Source organism: Phasianus colchicus, chromosome 4, assembly GCF_987193195.1.
Source record: "Phasianus colchicus chromosome 4, bPhaCol1.hap1.1, whole genome shotgun sequence".
Lineage (NCBI taxonomy): Eukaryota > Metazoa > Chordata > Aves > Galliformes > Phasianidae > Phasianus > Phasianus colchicus.
This window is the reverse complement of record NC_143439.1, coordinates 6,715,751-6,732,122: the sequence shown is the minus strand read 5'-3', so window position 1 is coordinate 6,732,122 and position 16,372 is coordinate 6,715,751. Positions and strand designations below refer to the sequence as shown.

General features: G+C 37.7%; 1 protein-coding gene across 3 annotated transcripts in view; it reads right to left on the bottom strand.

The window, feature by feature from the left end:
- Window positions 1-16,372, bottom strand: part of LOC116242847 (palladin) — a 139,931-nt gene that overhangs the window by 13,878 nt on the left and 109,681 nt on the right. For all 3 annotated transcript variants that reach the window (XM_090138495.1, XM_090138494.1, XM_031613844.2), the window contains 3 exons: window positions 8,180-8,315; window positions 5,641-5,742; window positions 3,498-3,719 (listed from right to left, as the gene is read on the bottom strand). In XM_090138495.1, the coding sequence (XP_089994621.1) occupies window positions 3,498-3,719; window positions 5,641-5,742; window positions 8,180-8,315 (460 nt within the window). The remainder of the gene's footprint in view (window positions 1-3,497; window positions 3,720-5,640; window positions 5,743-8,179; window positions 8,316-16,372) is intronic.

Sequence of the window (16,372 nt, the reverse complement as noted above, 5' to 3'; positions counted from 1 at the left end):
GCTCTGTGGTAGAGCCTCACTCAGAGTACCTGCAGCCACCAGCAGACCTCTGCTCCCTGCAAACTGTGCTGCACTCCCTGCAGCCTTGGCTGCAGGCATCCCTGGGGGCAGCAGACACGAGCATGGGGGCTGCCACCTGGCAACATTTCAAAGCTCTCACACATTCACTTGGGGATAAAATTAATTAATGTACGTTTCACTAAAACACAATGGAGAAGGTTTGGGAGAGAATGGGTGGAAATTTCCTTTAAAAATTAATTACCGTGTATGTTTTTTATATTAACAAGCATTGTGTGTAACTAGAAATGATTTCATTTCCTCAATAGCTAGTTATACTTGTTTTCCATTTTGTCCGTCAGCAGGCTTGCAAAGACTCTCTGGTGCTAACAAAAGATTTGGTAATGTCTTCTCATCTGCTGACAGAGCACTTACTGGAGATGCAAAAGATATTTGATCACTTATATACAAATCATAATGGCTGTTGGTAACAGTGGAGCTGCAAAAAATGAGTTCTAACTTGCATGCTTTGTATGTGTCATAATGCTGCCTGGAAATCTACTGCATTAAGTAGTAATTATTCAATAACAATGAACTTATCAGAAATATCAGGAGACGTGCCAGGAATTATTACATGGAAATGCATGCAAATATTAACTGAACCAGCTATCCAAACATCATGCATATGATGTCCCATACTCATTTTCATTAGATCTAAAAGCACTGGCATAAAATGTTTTTACTTAGGTGTAGTAGGTGCTTAACATTGTCTTCATCTGGCCTGGAATTTATAGGTAAAACACTACCACTACTGGAGACAATGGTCCTTGTAGTAAAGCATTTTCTTTCTTCCCTTTTAATAAATGTACCATTAAACTACGTAAGCACTGAGCACTGCATCTGGATTGCTTTTATTTGTATCAGATTTTCAGACACTGATGTGTAATGACTGGAAATACAGTGGAATACACAGTACAGAAGGGTTTCTGATCTTAAGCAACACAGTCATTTTTAATCACTATGAATTATATTCAGCCTCATGTAGAGAGAGCAGTACAAGCTTTATGAGACATTCAAATCTCAATTAACCTTTTGTATGGCATTTTCCTAATTCCAAAGAGAACTATCCCTTAAAATGAAGTACTCCACAATCCCTCTTGCATTACCACAAGTTCTCATTTTAATGATAGTTTTACATTATGGGGATGGTTATAACGAAAGGAACCTCAGATTTAAAAAGTCATATTTATGAAGACAGAATTTGCACATCAGTATTCAATTTACACAGCATGTTCAGGAGAAAAAATAATCAAGCCAATAACCCTTCTTTAGAAAAATCCCTCATAATGAATGCCAGATTTTAGAAACACTGCAGTCCTTCCCAAAGCTGTTCCTTGGCAGAGGTGACAGAACACTTAGAAGGGAGGAGCTTTAAGTTAGTAAATTATTTCCAGCTTTTCATTTGCCAAAGTAAAGAATTTGTTCAGGGGCAACACTTCCAGCCTCAACAAACTACAGCAGAAGGACAGCCCTCAACCACTGAGTATGTCAAAACTGTTATGTTGGCACACTCAGTCAGGTGAAGAGAAAACAGCCTTTGACATTTGCCAAGTCCAACTAACAAGTAGCTATCCAACAGGCCTGAAGTTGGTTTCATCCCAAGCAACTTAACAAATTGCACAAAGCATTTGCAAATGAATGGAATAAAGGGTCACAGTCCCAGGTGCAGGAGCAAATCACTTAATGTGCATGCTTTGACAACACAATACTCCTTCACAGGGCAGCATTTTAAGGGAAATACAAACAACGTGGTTTCCCAACTGTGCAGTCGCTAATGCCAAAACAAGGAGAGTGAGGGAAGGAGGAAGAGGCATCCTCTTTCATCTGTCTTAAATCAGATTGAGATAACTGTGAGACTGCACCGTAATTGAAAAGTGTGAAAAGAAGGGAATGGCAACAGTTGACTAAGGCTGACTCATAGGAGGTCATTCAGCAACTTAGTCATAAGCTCCAGGCAGAAAGAGCACACCTCACCTCTAACAGCAATGAAACAATTTGTCTTCCAGCCTTATTCAGCACCTCAGACTCCTCTGTATGGTCATGTCAAAAACAATGCTGGACATCAAAGGGCTGGCTTCAGTCAGATTTCTCAGTGTTTACACTACTCCAGTTTGAAGCACGAGTGCTTTTCTGATATGAGTACACTGATCACCCCTACTATACTGCAGTGGTTCGTGCTGTGAAGTGGTCTTGGAATACAGAGTTGGACCTCTTTCAGATGAAACTAAGCCAGAAAATGAGCTCCAAGAACACATCTAATATACTGCATCTGCTTCAGTCCATAGGATGAGATTAGAGTCTGAAGTAAAACCTCCTGAAATGCATGCAGAGATGGATATCTCATTCTACAGATTTGCTTCTTGTGGTCTGCACTACTTGATAGAGTAGATGTTGCTGTAGCTGTTGTTCTTTCTCCAGTACCTGACAAAGTTGATTTTTCCTGTTTACAGTGTGTGCAGTATCATACATTTATAGCACTGGGCATGTAAAGTCAGTTCAAGATTCTCAATACTTGTACAGTTTATTCTAGGGAAGGTCTTCTCATTCTTTTCACATACCTCTCAGATATCCAAGAGGTAAAAAAGAGCCCCTAGCCACCAGAGGTCACTGTAAGAATTGCAAGGACCTCAGAGGAACATACAGGCTTTGACAAGGCAGTCTGAGATGCTGCTGCTGTTTGCCTAATCCATAACAAGTCAGGTAATTGCCAGGTAATTTATGCAATAGTTAAACGTTACCTACCAAAGAAAGGCATTATTCCAGACTACTGACATCATACAGCTGGTGCTTTTACATTTGCAAAAAGGAAACACTTCCCAAGCCCAACCCTCCTTCAGAAGCTCATCATTATGAACCTCACCATCATGTCTCATCTTGCAATTGTGATATGTGGGAGCTTACGGAATTTCAGTCTGCCTTTCTCTAACCTTCAACAAAGTCTAGTCTTGTTAAAAGTGTGTAGATATAAACTGCAGTGCTGAAGACTGCAGATACCACAGTAGCCTCTGAACCAGAAGCAGTATACCTTTGTATAAGCATGTTGCTGTACTTAAGTCAGTTAACCCTTGTTAACCTATTGTGATTGCTTTTGGAACCACAGTGCCAGCTCAAATGCAGACTTCTAGAATCACACTACATTTTGTTGCAGATGCACCCTGAGGGAAACTGAAAGTGACAAAAGTATTACTTCTAGGTTAAATAATGGTGATGAAGTCTCAAGAAAGAGAGATTAAGAACTAAAGCTTGATAGTAGATTTTTGTCTGATAAATCTAAACACATTCCACGATGACAAAAGCAACTGCCAGATTATCAGCATTATCTTACCTAAAGAGAATGTCTACTATTCCCACACAACTCACAGGGTCTAGGGGCTAAACTGTAAGGTACTAACAAAGAGCTCTACAGAGCATTTCTAGAACTGTTCACTCTCTTCTCTTACCTTTGGCTTTGGATTTCCTGTCACTTTGCAGCTAAATGTGACCGGCATTCCCTCAAAGACTTTGTAATGCTTCAGCTTTATCTCAAAATACGGTGATGCACTGTTATCAATAGGTTCATCTCCATGTTGCACCTCATCATCTGATTCCTCCACAGGAGATCTCTCCAGCCTGTATTCAATTTCACTGATCAATCTTTGCTCAAAGCTGGAGACTTTATATTCCTGTCAAATAAAAAAGGTTCACATTAATGTCAGAATTCAACATATGAAGATGTGTTGCACCATGATGTGTGCAAGATGTTTCTGTGACTGTTGTTGTTATTCTACTGATCTCCGACAATCCATTAAGATCCTCCATATAAAGGGAAATTGTATCTAGTTGCAGAAGAATACTATAACTTCCCTATGAAACAATGAAGACATCTGGTATGAGGCAAAAATTGTACTTCATGTTATCTTAAGGTCTAATTTACAAGGGGAAGGAAAGCCATTGGTTGCTTTCAATTAAAAAAAAAAAAAAGGGGTTATAAAAGTATTCCAAAGCAGTTCATAAAGACAAAAAGAAGCACAGTAATATTTCCTTCAGGGTACAGGCAGATTTAGGGTGGATTTTGCTTCCAGATGGCCAGAAGACCATATGGTTCACATCTGCTGTTTGCACAGAACCGTACCAGAGGCTGCACCAGAAGGTTGAAATGGTTTTGTTTACAATTGCCTGTAAAAATGAGAAAATGGCACCACTGCTCATGATAGTTGCCTCCCTTCACTCCTGTTGCCATGGTTCCTCCTCTGGCTGGCCAAAAGTATCACTTCTTCCGTAGAAAGAAAGTTACTCATCAGAATATTCAAGTTTTGCAAAGAGCAGAAAGTTGCATCTAGTGTAAAACAATACTGCTTGTTTAAATTTCCCAGATACTGGGAAATTTACTAGCCAATGACTTTCCCATTCTGCAGAAATTAAGTTCTCTTTTAGATGACCTTTGACTGTTGTCTCTGATCTTTACTTTTTTAAGACAGAAAATGCATCTCATGTGGAGTTTCCTTACACATACCAATTCTTTGTCATTGATTCTAGCCTAGGAATGACATGTAGCCTTTCTGCAGGTTACAGAACTAATCATAGCCCACAGTAAATAGAAGAGAGAAATACCTTGTAAAATGCCGTTTTTTTTTTTTTTTTTTTTTAAATGGTGGATTTCCAGGGGACAAAGGAATAAAATCAGATCATAAAGTATACATAAAGAGCAGTTGATTTAGATGCAAGGCTGTTAGTATCAGTACAGGTTAAGATTAGAGCAGAAAGATACTGGAGCATGCCACTACTGCAGTTAAGCTGCTCACAATCAATTAGGTTTAGAGATCATCATTAACAACATAAATGGAAGGCATTCCCAATCTTCCCAGTTATTAATGGTGGTGATCTCTTGTTATGAACCAAGAACAGTGAAAGGGAAAGTAGACAGACAACAGAAAATTAAAAATAATAATTAAAAAAAATCAGAACAACAAAGAAAGAAAAAGGTGAAAATGTTAACCTTTTGAATATCCATAGGACTCGCTACAGAAGCATCAGTAGAACAAACTTCCTGCAAGAGTAGAAAAAAAGATCAAGAAGCGGAAAGAAGACAGAGAGGTATTCATGGAAATGTGAATGCATATGAGGAGAAGGTACTTTATGTGGTAACGTAAGCAAATAAATGCTACACATTTCCGAATTGCAGCTCTGGCATCTGAACAATGGGGAGCCTGTACCTGGCCTTCCAAGCAGACTTCCAGTTACATTTTTGATCAGCATTCAAAAAGTGCAGATTACACACATAAAGACAAGACAGTTTCAAGATAGCAGATGTATTTTTTGCCTGGACAGACTTAAAGGGCAGGACAGAATAGGATAAATGGGAGAGTTTAAAGCTGACAGAAGACATGTGAGAACTCTCAACCTTATTCAGCATGGAAAAACTGAGCAACAGGCACGTGGTTCTCCAGTTTGCTTTGCTGATATATAACGTATGACTTCTGAAATCAAATCTCTCCTATCTTGAGTACACTTACTGTCTTATGGAGGACTTTTTAAAAAGTGAATTGCTGCCTATTAAAGATTTTTTTTTTAATTTTCCTATGTACTTGTAGAGTTATGCAGCACCTGTATTGCAGGCTCCTCTTCTGGTTCCTGTATGTTGAAGACAGTTGCAGCACTGTCTGCCCCCAGCAATCGACGAGCCATTTTTTCTTCATATGTTAATCTCTGGACAAGAACAAAACAAAGTAAAACAAAGAGCAATTGGACTAAGGGGAAAAGAAGAAATAAAGGTTCTTATTTCTCATTAAGAACTACATGACTACATGGCAGTTAGACAGTAAACAATGCTTTAAGTGATGTGAAAGAGAGCAGCAATATGCTTTTAACAGCAGTTTTTCTACCACAGATTGCAATGCTGCTTCTTTTTTTTTTTTTTTTTTTTTTTTTTAAACAAGTGGCCTTTCTGGCTTAACCAACCTCTGTCCTGACTCTGCCATTTGTTTCCCTTCTCCTGCCAGAAACTTGGGCAGGAATGAGCAAAAGGAACTACTTAAATCAGCATGGCCATCAAAAAAGCTTATGGCAAATCATCCCAAATCTTACCCCTAGCTGTTCTGCTACATTAGAAGCACACAGCAGAAAACTCTGTCAAAAATGCCAAGGAGATACCACTTACTCTATTTGATTGTTTTGTCAGAAATAAAACAGCAGTTTTATAGAAAAGTAATTTCTTTTAGATTTTTAATTTCTATTTATTCTTAGTCTTTCACAAATTAAGGAAACAACTTACAGAAGATGGAGTGGCAGTTTACACTCAGAAGGTAAAGCAAGTTAAAGGAGAACCTCGAGTGTAGAATTCAAGTTTTCCATTGCTATTTTTCCTTCTATATTCAATAAGATACTTCATGCATTCAAGATACATCCTTACAAATATTGCAAAAATATGCCAGCGAATGAAAGGCAAACAATTATGTGGTTGAATACAAAGAAAAAAATGAAAGAATGGAAAAAGCATTAGGTCCAGTTAATGCTTTCATTTTTCAAAAAGCCTTACAGAAGTTTTTTGTTTTTGTTTTTTAGATGTGGCATTGCTAAAATAGGGACTCATGACAATTAGGTACTAATCTTGGCTGCCTTACAAGCATCTACACAATTAATGAACTTTTCTTCACTCTAATTTCTTCTGTGACCACTCCAAGTGTTCACAGCCACGATCACACAAACAGAATCACCCTAGACAGGAATCTGCAGGGCAAAAGCTTCAAAGCAAGAACGAAAACAGAATATATTGGTTTAAGTTCCCACATAATCTTATCACCTCATTTTTTTCCCCTCCTTGTGCCATGTAGGCTTTCTAAGGATATTCAATACACTTGCACAGGACAAGCATCTTTCTTACTTTCCAAAATAGGCCTGATAGTTATGGCCAGCTGATAGTTATGGCCAGCTGATAGTTATGGCCAGCACAATTAACAAATGTACAATTAGAAGAGTAGTGTGGTTAGGATAGTATTTTACAGGTTTATAGTACGAAAGATTGTTGTGGTGGAAAGAGACGATCAAAAATGAAATGCTAACCCATGTCCTAGGCTCACAGTAAAAAACTCCAAAAGGAGGGATCTCCAGAAAAAGACCCTTTCCCAGTTGCAGTCAGCCCTTAAATGGGGTCTAGGAGAGCTGCAGCCAGGCTCTACCCCTTTTGGTCACACAGCTGAATCGCCTTCACCTGTGCTCCCAGGGCTGACTCAGTGCTTGCCTCAGATGATCAATCAGTGGTTCAGGCTGTGACTCAACAGTTCCCATACACCAACCCATCTCCTTTGAAAAAGAAATTAACCTCTACATTATGAGAGTGACTCTGTTTAACTACTAAAGAAAACTACCAAACCCTCTGTGGTCAATGGATAAAGCTAAGTATGGAAGCATTAGTTACTCCCATCACATCACTGACCTTACTGAGAACAGAATCTGGATGCTGTGGAGTAGACAGTTGGACTCAAGAAATTACATTGAACTTAAACACTGTAGTCCAGATGTCAGACACTGTAGCAAAACTCTAAGTATGGTCATAAGAAACCTAGGCTACCTTTCAGTGAAGCAAAGATATCCAAGTCATTCCCATGCCTATGCCTTTGAAAACATTTCATGGGCAAAACAGGGATGACAGCCTGCATTTTTTACATTACCTTCTTCTTAAAAGAGGTTCCTGCTTCAAAGAAATTTAAATCAATGTCTTAATAATCAAGCCTTGAGAGAGTTGCTTCTTATCAACTCTGAGCAGGAAGATTTTAGTATTTTATCTTTTATGCATATCTTAAAATGTACAAAAAATAATGGAGAACTTAACACCTGTGCATCTCAATGGTTTGATTTGCTTGCTCATTCATCACCTTTGAGATCTCCACTGCTTTGTTAAGTTCAAGTAAAATTGCTCAACAACAGAGGGAATGAATGATAATCTAAAATATACATTATTATTATTCCTTACAGAAATGCAGCTCTGGAAATCCAATTAAAAAGAATAAATATATAAAACGCAAAAACAGTGAATGCATATTTACTTTATATACAATTCATCTAAGATGCTACCCTTGGCATCCACTCCCCTTCCCCACAATATTTTCTATATTTTTTGGTTTTGTTATTTCTACATTTTTTATACCGGTTGCCCGTTGTTCAAAAGGTCTTCTTTGAAGCGAAGTTTTCTTTCCAGATCCTGAATCACAGCATCTTTTGATCCTTGAATCTCTTCATCTGAGGCTATTCTAGCAGTTCTGCCTGTTTTCTTGGGAAATCCCCTGCAAAACAGTACAGACAAATTCATGAACTTTCCAGAAATCACTGGTACTCAGGAATTACTGGATAAAATCCTGCCCATAGTGAAGAATATGTCATTGTGTCTTTGAAATTACAAGTTTAGCATCTTTACTTACTTTGCTGTTCCTTCTAACTCACATCACTGATTCAATGGTTAGTTTAAGTAAAGAGCTGAAATTATGCTTTATTTGAAAGTAAAGCATTGGTTAGAATAGGGCTCAGGGTACTATAGCCATGGCTGTAAACATCATATTCTTAAAGATGAAGCTGATGAACAATGGCAAGAAAGCAAAGCAAAAGAAGACATGAAAGTGTGACCATATAAGCACAGATAAACTAGGTTCCCACTAAATACCATGAAGAAAATGATCAGAAAGAAGTACAACAAGGTAGTTAATCATTAATTTCTTATACTATTTATTAACTAATTTCTTGGTTCAGGCTTTCAATACACAATGCATAACTTCATGTTTATTCTTCATATCTCTGAACACACACCTGGAAGGCAACACTTTATTGCTGAAGCCCATTATAAAGGAATGAGTTATGTAAAACATAGAATCAAGTCAGCTAAACTGCCAAACTCACAGATGATAGAGATGGAAAATTTAGACCAGCATGATGAGGGCAAACTTATTCCCAATGTACAACAGGATAATATAATTAGCAGCACGAAGATATTAAACTAGAATCATGAGGAGATGATAAAATTTCTTGGCAATTGTTCAGTACTATGTTTCTTTATCATTCACAGTCAGATAGAACTTATTCCTCAAAAAGTCTTTTCAGTGGTAACCTTCACCAATAGTTAAAATTGAGCAATACATAAATGCTGTCAAAAGCAAAAACAAAATTAAATGTATAGATTGATAAGACAGTAACAGGAAACATTATGTCTGAATTCCTAAAACATTTCATACTCTGCTACTGGAATTATATTTAAAACAGGAAAACGGTGGAGTTCTTGTAAAAAAAGAAGTTCATTTTTCACATTAAACCACAGAACAAGAGCAGACACGTGCCTAGTGCTGCAGAAAGCAGAGCACAACCCTCATCTTCGAAGTATTAAGCCATTAGCTGGAGATCTCCTCATTCAACAATCTTCTAAGTCAACAATTCCTTCCGAATTCCTTCTTAGAAATTTCATACTCGTATGATAAAAGCATTAAGAGTCTCAGCAGAAAAAAAACCAACACCAAACCTGCTTCTGCCTGCACTTGGGAGACAGTAAAGGCAAAATTTACAATTTACCCAGGGAAGTCAGAGCCCTGTGAGCTAAGTTCTCAGGAGTGGATTTGAAGTAACCAGTGAAAGAATTCTGAGGCATTATCAGTTATCTCTGGAAACAAAAAGTCCCAAAGCAAGCACATCTATTTTTAAAAGGGGAACGCATACCACAAGAACCACTGTCAGTAAGTTCAATGTCCATACTAATCACAAGAAAACAATATTACTGTCAACTTCAAAGCAGTGCAGTACAATAAGGCAATGAAAACTGTATCGACTCAAAAGTTCACTCTTTCCTCTCTCCCTGTCAGGCTGCCAGGAATGGAAAAGAGCAAAAAAGAGTTTTGATACACTTCAGTTTATGTCTTCTGAGTAAGCCGTCAGGAGATTCAGCAGTTCCCTAGCAAATGAGGCAAACACAGCCTGGCTACAATTTCTATATGCAATTTCTACTGTATTATTGTTTTCTGCATAACTGTCTAAGAACACAATTCAGAGAGTGGTAACTATTTGTTTTACCCCACAAAATTGGAAGAACAGAAACCAATGAGGTCTTCCTAAGGTCTGTACTGTACTTACTATTTCAACCTTCACAACTGGAAAAAATGCACACTTCTCAAAAATTGGCTGATGACACTGAACTTGAAGAGGATGCAAGTCATTTACGCAGCTGTCATCTATGTAATTAGTCTAGAAGCGATCTAATGATGATGAAATTCAGGAAAAATGTTCAAAGCCTGACAACAATACAAATAAAATTAACACTAACACATTACCCATTTCACAGAAGAATCTGTGTTACTAAAACCTGAATGCAATTAGTTCAAAAGGAAGACAAATATAATCTGGGACACTACAGCACAAGAAAAGAAAATTCATTAATTCCTTTGATTCTTTTTTGTTGGACACCAAGTCCAGTTATAACACAGAGCACTTCAAGAAAGATGCTTTTAAAACACTGCTCCTGTGACAAGGTTGGAAAATTTTCCTTATTTATTCAGGAAATGAAGAGAATGGAGATAAGAAAACATAAAACATCAGAAAATTGCTGGCATTCAATAATTCTCCGTGGCTGTTGATGCCAAGCAGAGAACTTAATTTGAAGAAAGGCAGACTTAGCTTTGACAAACACAATGTACAACTCTCCCCTTTCCTTCTCTCTACTCTCCAACAATGGCAGTTAAACAGTGGAACAAGTTATGCAGGGAAGCTAAGGAATTTTTTCTAAAGAATAAGGTAAGCAAACGTTTCAGCAATAGCCTAGGGATCCCTGGTACACAAGTGGCATACTCCTTAACAACCTTCCAGATCTCTCCCTGTGTGCCAGAACATCCTGAACTTTGCACAGTGGGGCTGGAAATGTCATCTGAGACGCAGTCAAGGCAATTTGCCTGAAAATAGGTTCTATTCTCTTTACTTGCATTAACAAGTAAATATTTAAGCAAGGAGCTAGTCTAAAAATATAACTATAAAAAGGAATACTGGCCAAAATGTCTTCAGATACCTTTAGAGCCCTCTCCTCCCCCCCACAAATATTTTGAATCAGGAAAAAAAGAAGAGGTATGCGAAGAAATACATAAGTCACTCTGAAAGTAATGCCTCCTATTTATTCCCATGAAAACTACAACAAAGAGCACACAATAACACTACATGATAGAGCATATTCTCAGCTACAAAACACTGTTTTTCAACACAGTCACCACCATTAGCTATGCATTTTTTGCTAGCAATGAGTAACAGCATATATATCGTGCTCATAAACATCTGCACCAGCAGAAGTGACACACTGGCACTGTCACCACTGCTGAAAGCACCACCTCACTGCTCACATCCACTGTTTGGTCTTCAGAAATGTTCAGCAAGTATCGATGAATGTCAATAAGTGCAATTCTTCTTCCATACAGAGGAATTCAATGACAAATCTTTTGCTTCATATATGTCATCCATGTCAGACACCACTTTGTCAGACTGCCCATCTGCTGCCATCTGTCACAAGGCAACTAAATGTAATGGGATGTTGTTGGGAAGGTTCAGCCTCTACTCCCATACCACCAACATCTTCCTCTCATGTTGTGGGCCAACATAACAAAGCAGGAGGCATTACTTTTGGAGCAGACCTCATATAATTCTTCCTGCAGATGCTCTATTTCCACTCCCTCTTCAGAATCTCTTTCTTTACTTCTACATACATACAAATATCTATTGAAGAATAGACATATACATACACACCCACTCCACATTAGCTCTCAAGACATCCATTCCTGAGATAAAGGTCTACAAAACAAATAGAAGGCCCTTGGTGAATCTGACCTCTCCAGCTGAACAGGGCTATGCTTCGGAGATGGTTTAGAATGCCAAGACAGCCTGTCAGCAAACTTAATTCAGTTGCTTTTACTAAGATTCTTCATCATTCATACATGCCTTTATCTGGATGCAAGAAGTTCCTGCAATCTGTGTCTTCCTTGCTTACTCTCATTCTTTCTTTTCATCTTCTCTTAGGGATAATATCAAACAAAAAGTTCTGTCGTTTGTGTATTTCTGTGTCCAATTCTTTGCCTGATGCAGAATACACAGGAAGTATTAATGAAGTTGGAAAAGGCATATTTAAAGACACTGACAAAAGTGCAACCGCAAATGTGCCAAGAATCAGCCTTTGAGAATCAGCCTGAAATTCACACTGATTTTAAGCACCTCTGAAATGTGCATCACTGAAATCATGGAGTGCTTGAATAGAAGCAGAGGTAACAGCCCACAGGTATGAATTCTCTCAGCCAGTAAGGGCACAGAGAAATTTCTAAAACTCAGGCAAACTTAATTCACACACACAGTTTTTTGACAGTAAAGACTTTTGCAACCTTGGCTTGGCTCTTCTTAGTTTTAAATATTTGCCCTAACATTTGTTTAGAAAGGCCAAACCAGCAGTTATTTTCATGTTTTAATTACATGGGGTGCACACTGGATGTGATTCCCTCTCCTTTCCTACGTACCTTTTACAGTGTAAATAAGGGTAACAGACTAGCTGTTGTTATCCTTCCAAGAACAAATTCCTGTTTGCAGCCAACATGGCTCAGTTTCACAGAAATCTAAATCAATTCTCTGGTACTGAGGTAATGAACAGTAACTTGATTTTTCCTCTTAAACTGAAGTCTTCCAAAAATACAGCTAATTCCTGTCCATTTAACACGTTTTTTACTTGATGTAGGAACAAAGTTACTGTAAGCACGGTAACAGGCCATGAACTTTGAAGTAGCAGCTCCATTTAAAAATCATTTTAGTCTGGTCTTGTCATATATATTGTGGAGACTAGGAGTTAGCTCTACTCAGTAACGTGACATTAAATGTACCTGAATGAAGGGAACGCCTAAGGCAGAGTCCTGGCTGAGGATGATTAGTACAAAGTGAAACAAGAGTAACAAAGTTCAATTTCTACCACCCAAGAACAAGTTATGAAATTGGTGGGGGGAAAAAAAAACGATCATGCCTCAGCATTGGATAAGATCAAGATTGAAATGAGTAATATATACCTGTGAGCAAGTCTGATCCTTCTTTAGGACTCGATTACATAACCTGATGAGACAACACAGAACAACTCACCTACAGAGTGCATGACCACCACCTAAAATTTACTTCTTCTAAGTCTTATCTTAAAAAAATGCACTTCTACTTATTAAATGAATGACCATTTTTCCATTCTCCTATTCGGTTTCTTCTTTCCTATCTGAGCAAACGAGTCCTCTGCTTCACACTGCACTGGTTACCACAGAAACACAAGTGCTGTTTGTTCTTCAAATGGTGTCCACATATTCGGATAATGACTGAAGGAAACAAAAACTCTTTTGTAACTGGTAATCTTACCTGTGTTTCAGACTGCTACCAGCATTATGCTAGAACCATCGGTCAAGAAGAAATCACAGAAGCAGTGACTGCACTTGAAAATAAAGACGGCTGGCACTATCCTTATGGTCCTGAACTCTTGAGAAGAAATAGGTAACTGCCAGAAGTATGTGAAGAGAAACCTACACAGGTTTGAGAACAGGTAATATATATCAAAGATATTAACTTGTACTCCTCCTGATGAAATGCTATGGTTAAGGTCTCCACTACTGCCAAACTCTGTGCCTGCTCTTGCATTCACAGGCACTTCTCTGGTACCCAAATCTGTATGAAATAAGAAAACTGTAAAACTAAGTCCTCAGAAGGAAAAAATCTGCAGGTCAAATAAAACTATACCACAGTTGTGCAAGTTATATAGAAATAAATGGATAGGTACAAACAGCCTCTCTCTCTTTTCAGTGGAAAGGTACAGGTACTAGTTCTCTTAGTTAAGTTTACTTGTCATCTTGCAACAATCTTAAGCCTCTCCATTGGTCATTTTAAAAGGAATTAGATAAAAATATCTGGAAAATTAAGTTTTCCAGATGCAATAGTTGTCAAGGGCTCAGTTAGTTTGGCTACTGTGTAAGTTAAAACCCTGATTTCTCCTTCTATGCAGTTTTAATAGATTAGATCTGGGGCACAGCCTGGATTTAAAAGTTCAAATGAAACAAATATGCATTCATCATATTTCAAAAAAGTTGACATGGATATGCATTTAAAAATTAGTAGTTGCATGAATATAACATTGTTACATTATACAAAACCAAAACCCCCAGAATAAGGTGTTTCTTAGCACAATCAACAAGAAGTGATCTGATATCACAGATAAACCACACAGGTATTGCTCCAATAGCCACAAGTAAGATCCAAGCCATGAGGAAAGAAGGTACAACACAATAAATCACAAAGCTTTAAACAAAAACCATCTAATGGGCACAAGCGATAGCTTTAGATAATTGGAAGTTGGGAATAAAGTTAATCCCAATAATTGCTGGAGTTTTTCCATGACAGAAACACTTGCTTTAAGATACAGTTTCCTGAGCCCCACAGTGAACTGCAGGAAAAGAATGAACAACCAGCATAGAGAAGAGTAACCTCAGCAACAGGAAGACATCCTGTTTCTTCCCAGCCTTGTGGCAGAATTCTTAATTGAGAATTAATTAATCCTCTTGCATATCACAATTTTCACATAATCCATACTGTAAGTAATCTCAGTTGTTTTCACAGTTGTAACTGTAAATTGTAGAAATAAATAGGAAAAGCAAATCTAGGTCTACATAGGATATCAGTGCATTTTAGTCAAAAATGAAAGCTGGTATTTGTACCGACAGCCTGTTGGAAGCTGTAAGATAAAAATATGGAGAGGTGTTATTTTTCCTCACAATGGCTACCATCACTGCTGATTAAGGAAACACAAAGATTACTTTGCCTCTTCATGCTATTTGAGAAAGAATTCAATACACAAATCAGCACAGAGCTTCAGGAACAGACCAGCAGATCTGGATTCAGAGGGGAAAAAACATACGCAGAATTCTCTGATGTTGCCACTCTTGTGATTCCTACAGAATTCCTGTTAAGATTTAGAATCATAGAATATCCAGAGTTGAAAGGGACCCATAAGGATCATTGAGTCCAACACCTGTCTCAATGCAGCACCACCCAAAATTCAACCCTATGCCTGAGACCTTTTTTTTTTCTTCCAGTTTGTGACTAGGATAATATTACTGAAAATATCTACTTTAAGGAGCATCTACTTCAAGAAAATACTTTTTTTTGGAGTTTCTTTCAGAAAGTTATATGTGTAGCTGACAGTATGTGGTATTTTAATGTTTAAAAAGAAATTCAATTTCCTCAAGGTGCTTTCTTTTGTGGCATGATTTGCATGGTTTTTATTTTACCATTCACTAACTTGTCAGTAAATCTTTCTCTTGTGTTTAAGTTTGCTTTCACTTATGCTCACATAAACTTAACAATGTATGTGCTTACTCAGAATTTGTCTTTTCCTATCATTAAAAAATGCATGCTCATTTAATATAATTAATAAATTCATATTCTTATGTGAATGGTGAAGATCAGATTCAGGCTTCCACAGGTTTTAGTGTGGAGAAAACACTCTCAAGTCTTGGTTTCTGTCACACACCAGGCCTGTTTCCAGCAAGTCTTTTGTAACTGAAAGCTAACCTGAGTCCAATACATTTACAACCCCAAGAACTTTCTTTAGGTAGAAAGAAAAGAGCCAAGATTTTTACCAGCTGTATCCAAACAACACAACTCCAGCCAAGTTTTATCTCAGAAGCAACTGATGAGTGTTCATAATTTCCTGAAGTATTTAATTAGCTGTGGTGCTCTACCAGTACTTCTCATCTTGCTGAATAACACAATGTTCTGGCAAGATATGAATTGATCAAATCTGCTCCATCACAAAAAAAAAAAAAAGGTTGTTCCTAAAGTCTGTTCAGCTAACATGGCTACATCATGGTCACAGCTGGAAAATGACAGTAACTCTAAAGTGGCTAGAGCTAACTGGAAATTCAAATATATTTTATGCAATTGAAATACTGACCATACAACCGTTGCAAATAAATACTTTGAATATTTAGGAGTGAATTAATATGTACTAACTAGACAAAGCTGCTTTCTATGTTTCAGATGTCCAGATAAAATGTAGCAAGCTCATAAGGAGTTTTTCCCACGCTTCAGGAATGGCTGTAAGGCTACACCTGGGAGAATAGTGTAAAATATTTCCATATCTATAAAATGAGAGAATATTCATACCATCAAGCTGGTTTAAATAATGGTACATTATCCACAGAATCCCAAAACCAAGGAAAAATTCAGTTCTTAGCTATAACATCAGCCCTGCAATGTTTATTGCTTTACCTATATTCTGCTCTTACTACAAAACACATTTGGCTATCAGGGACACAAGTGTGCC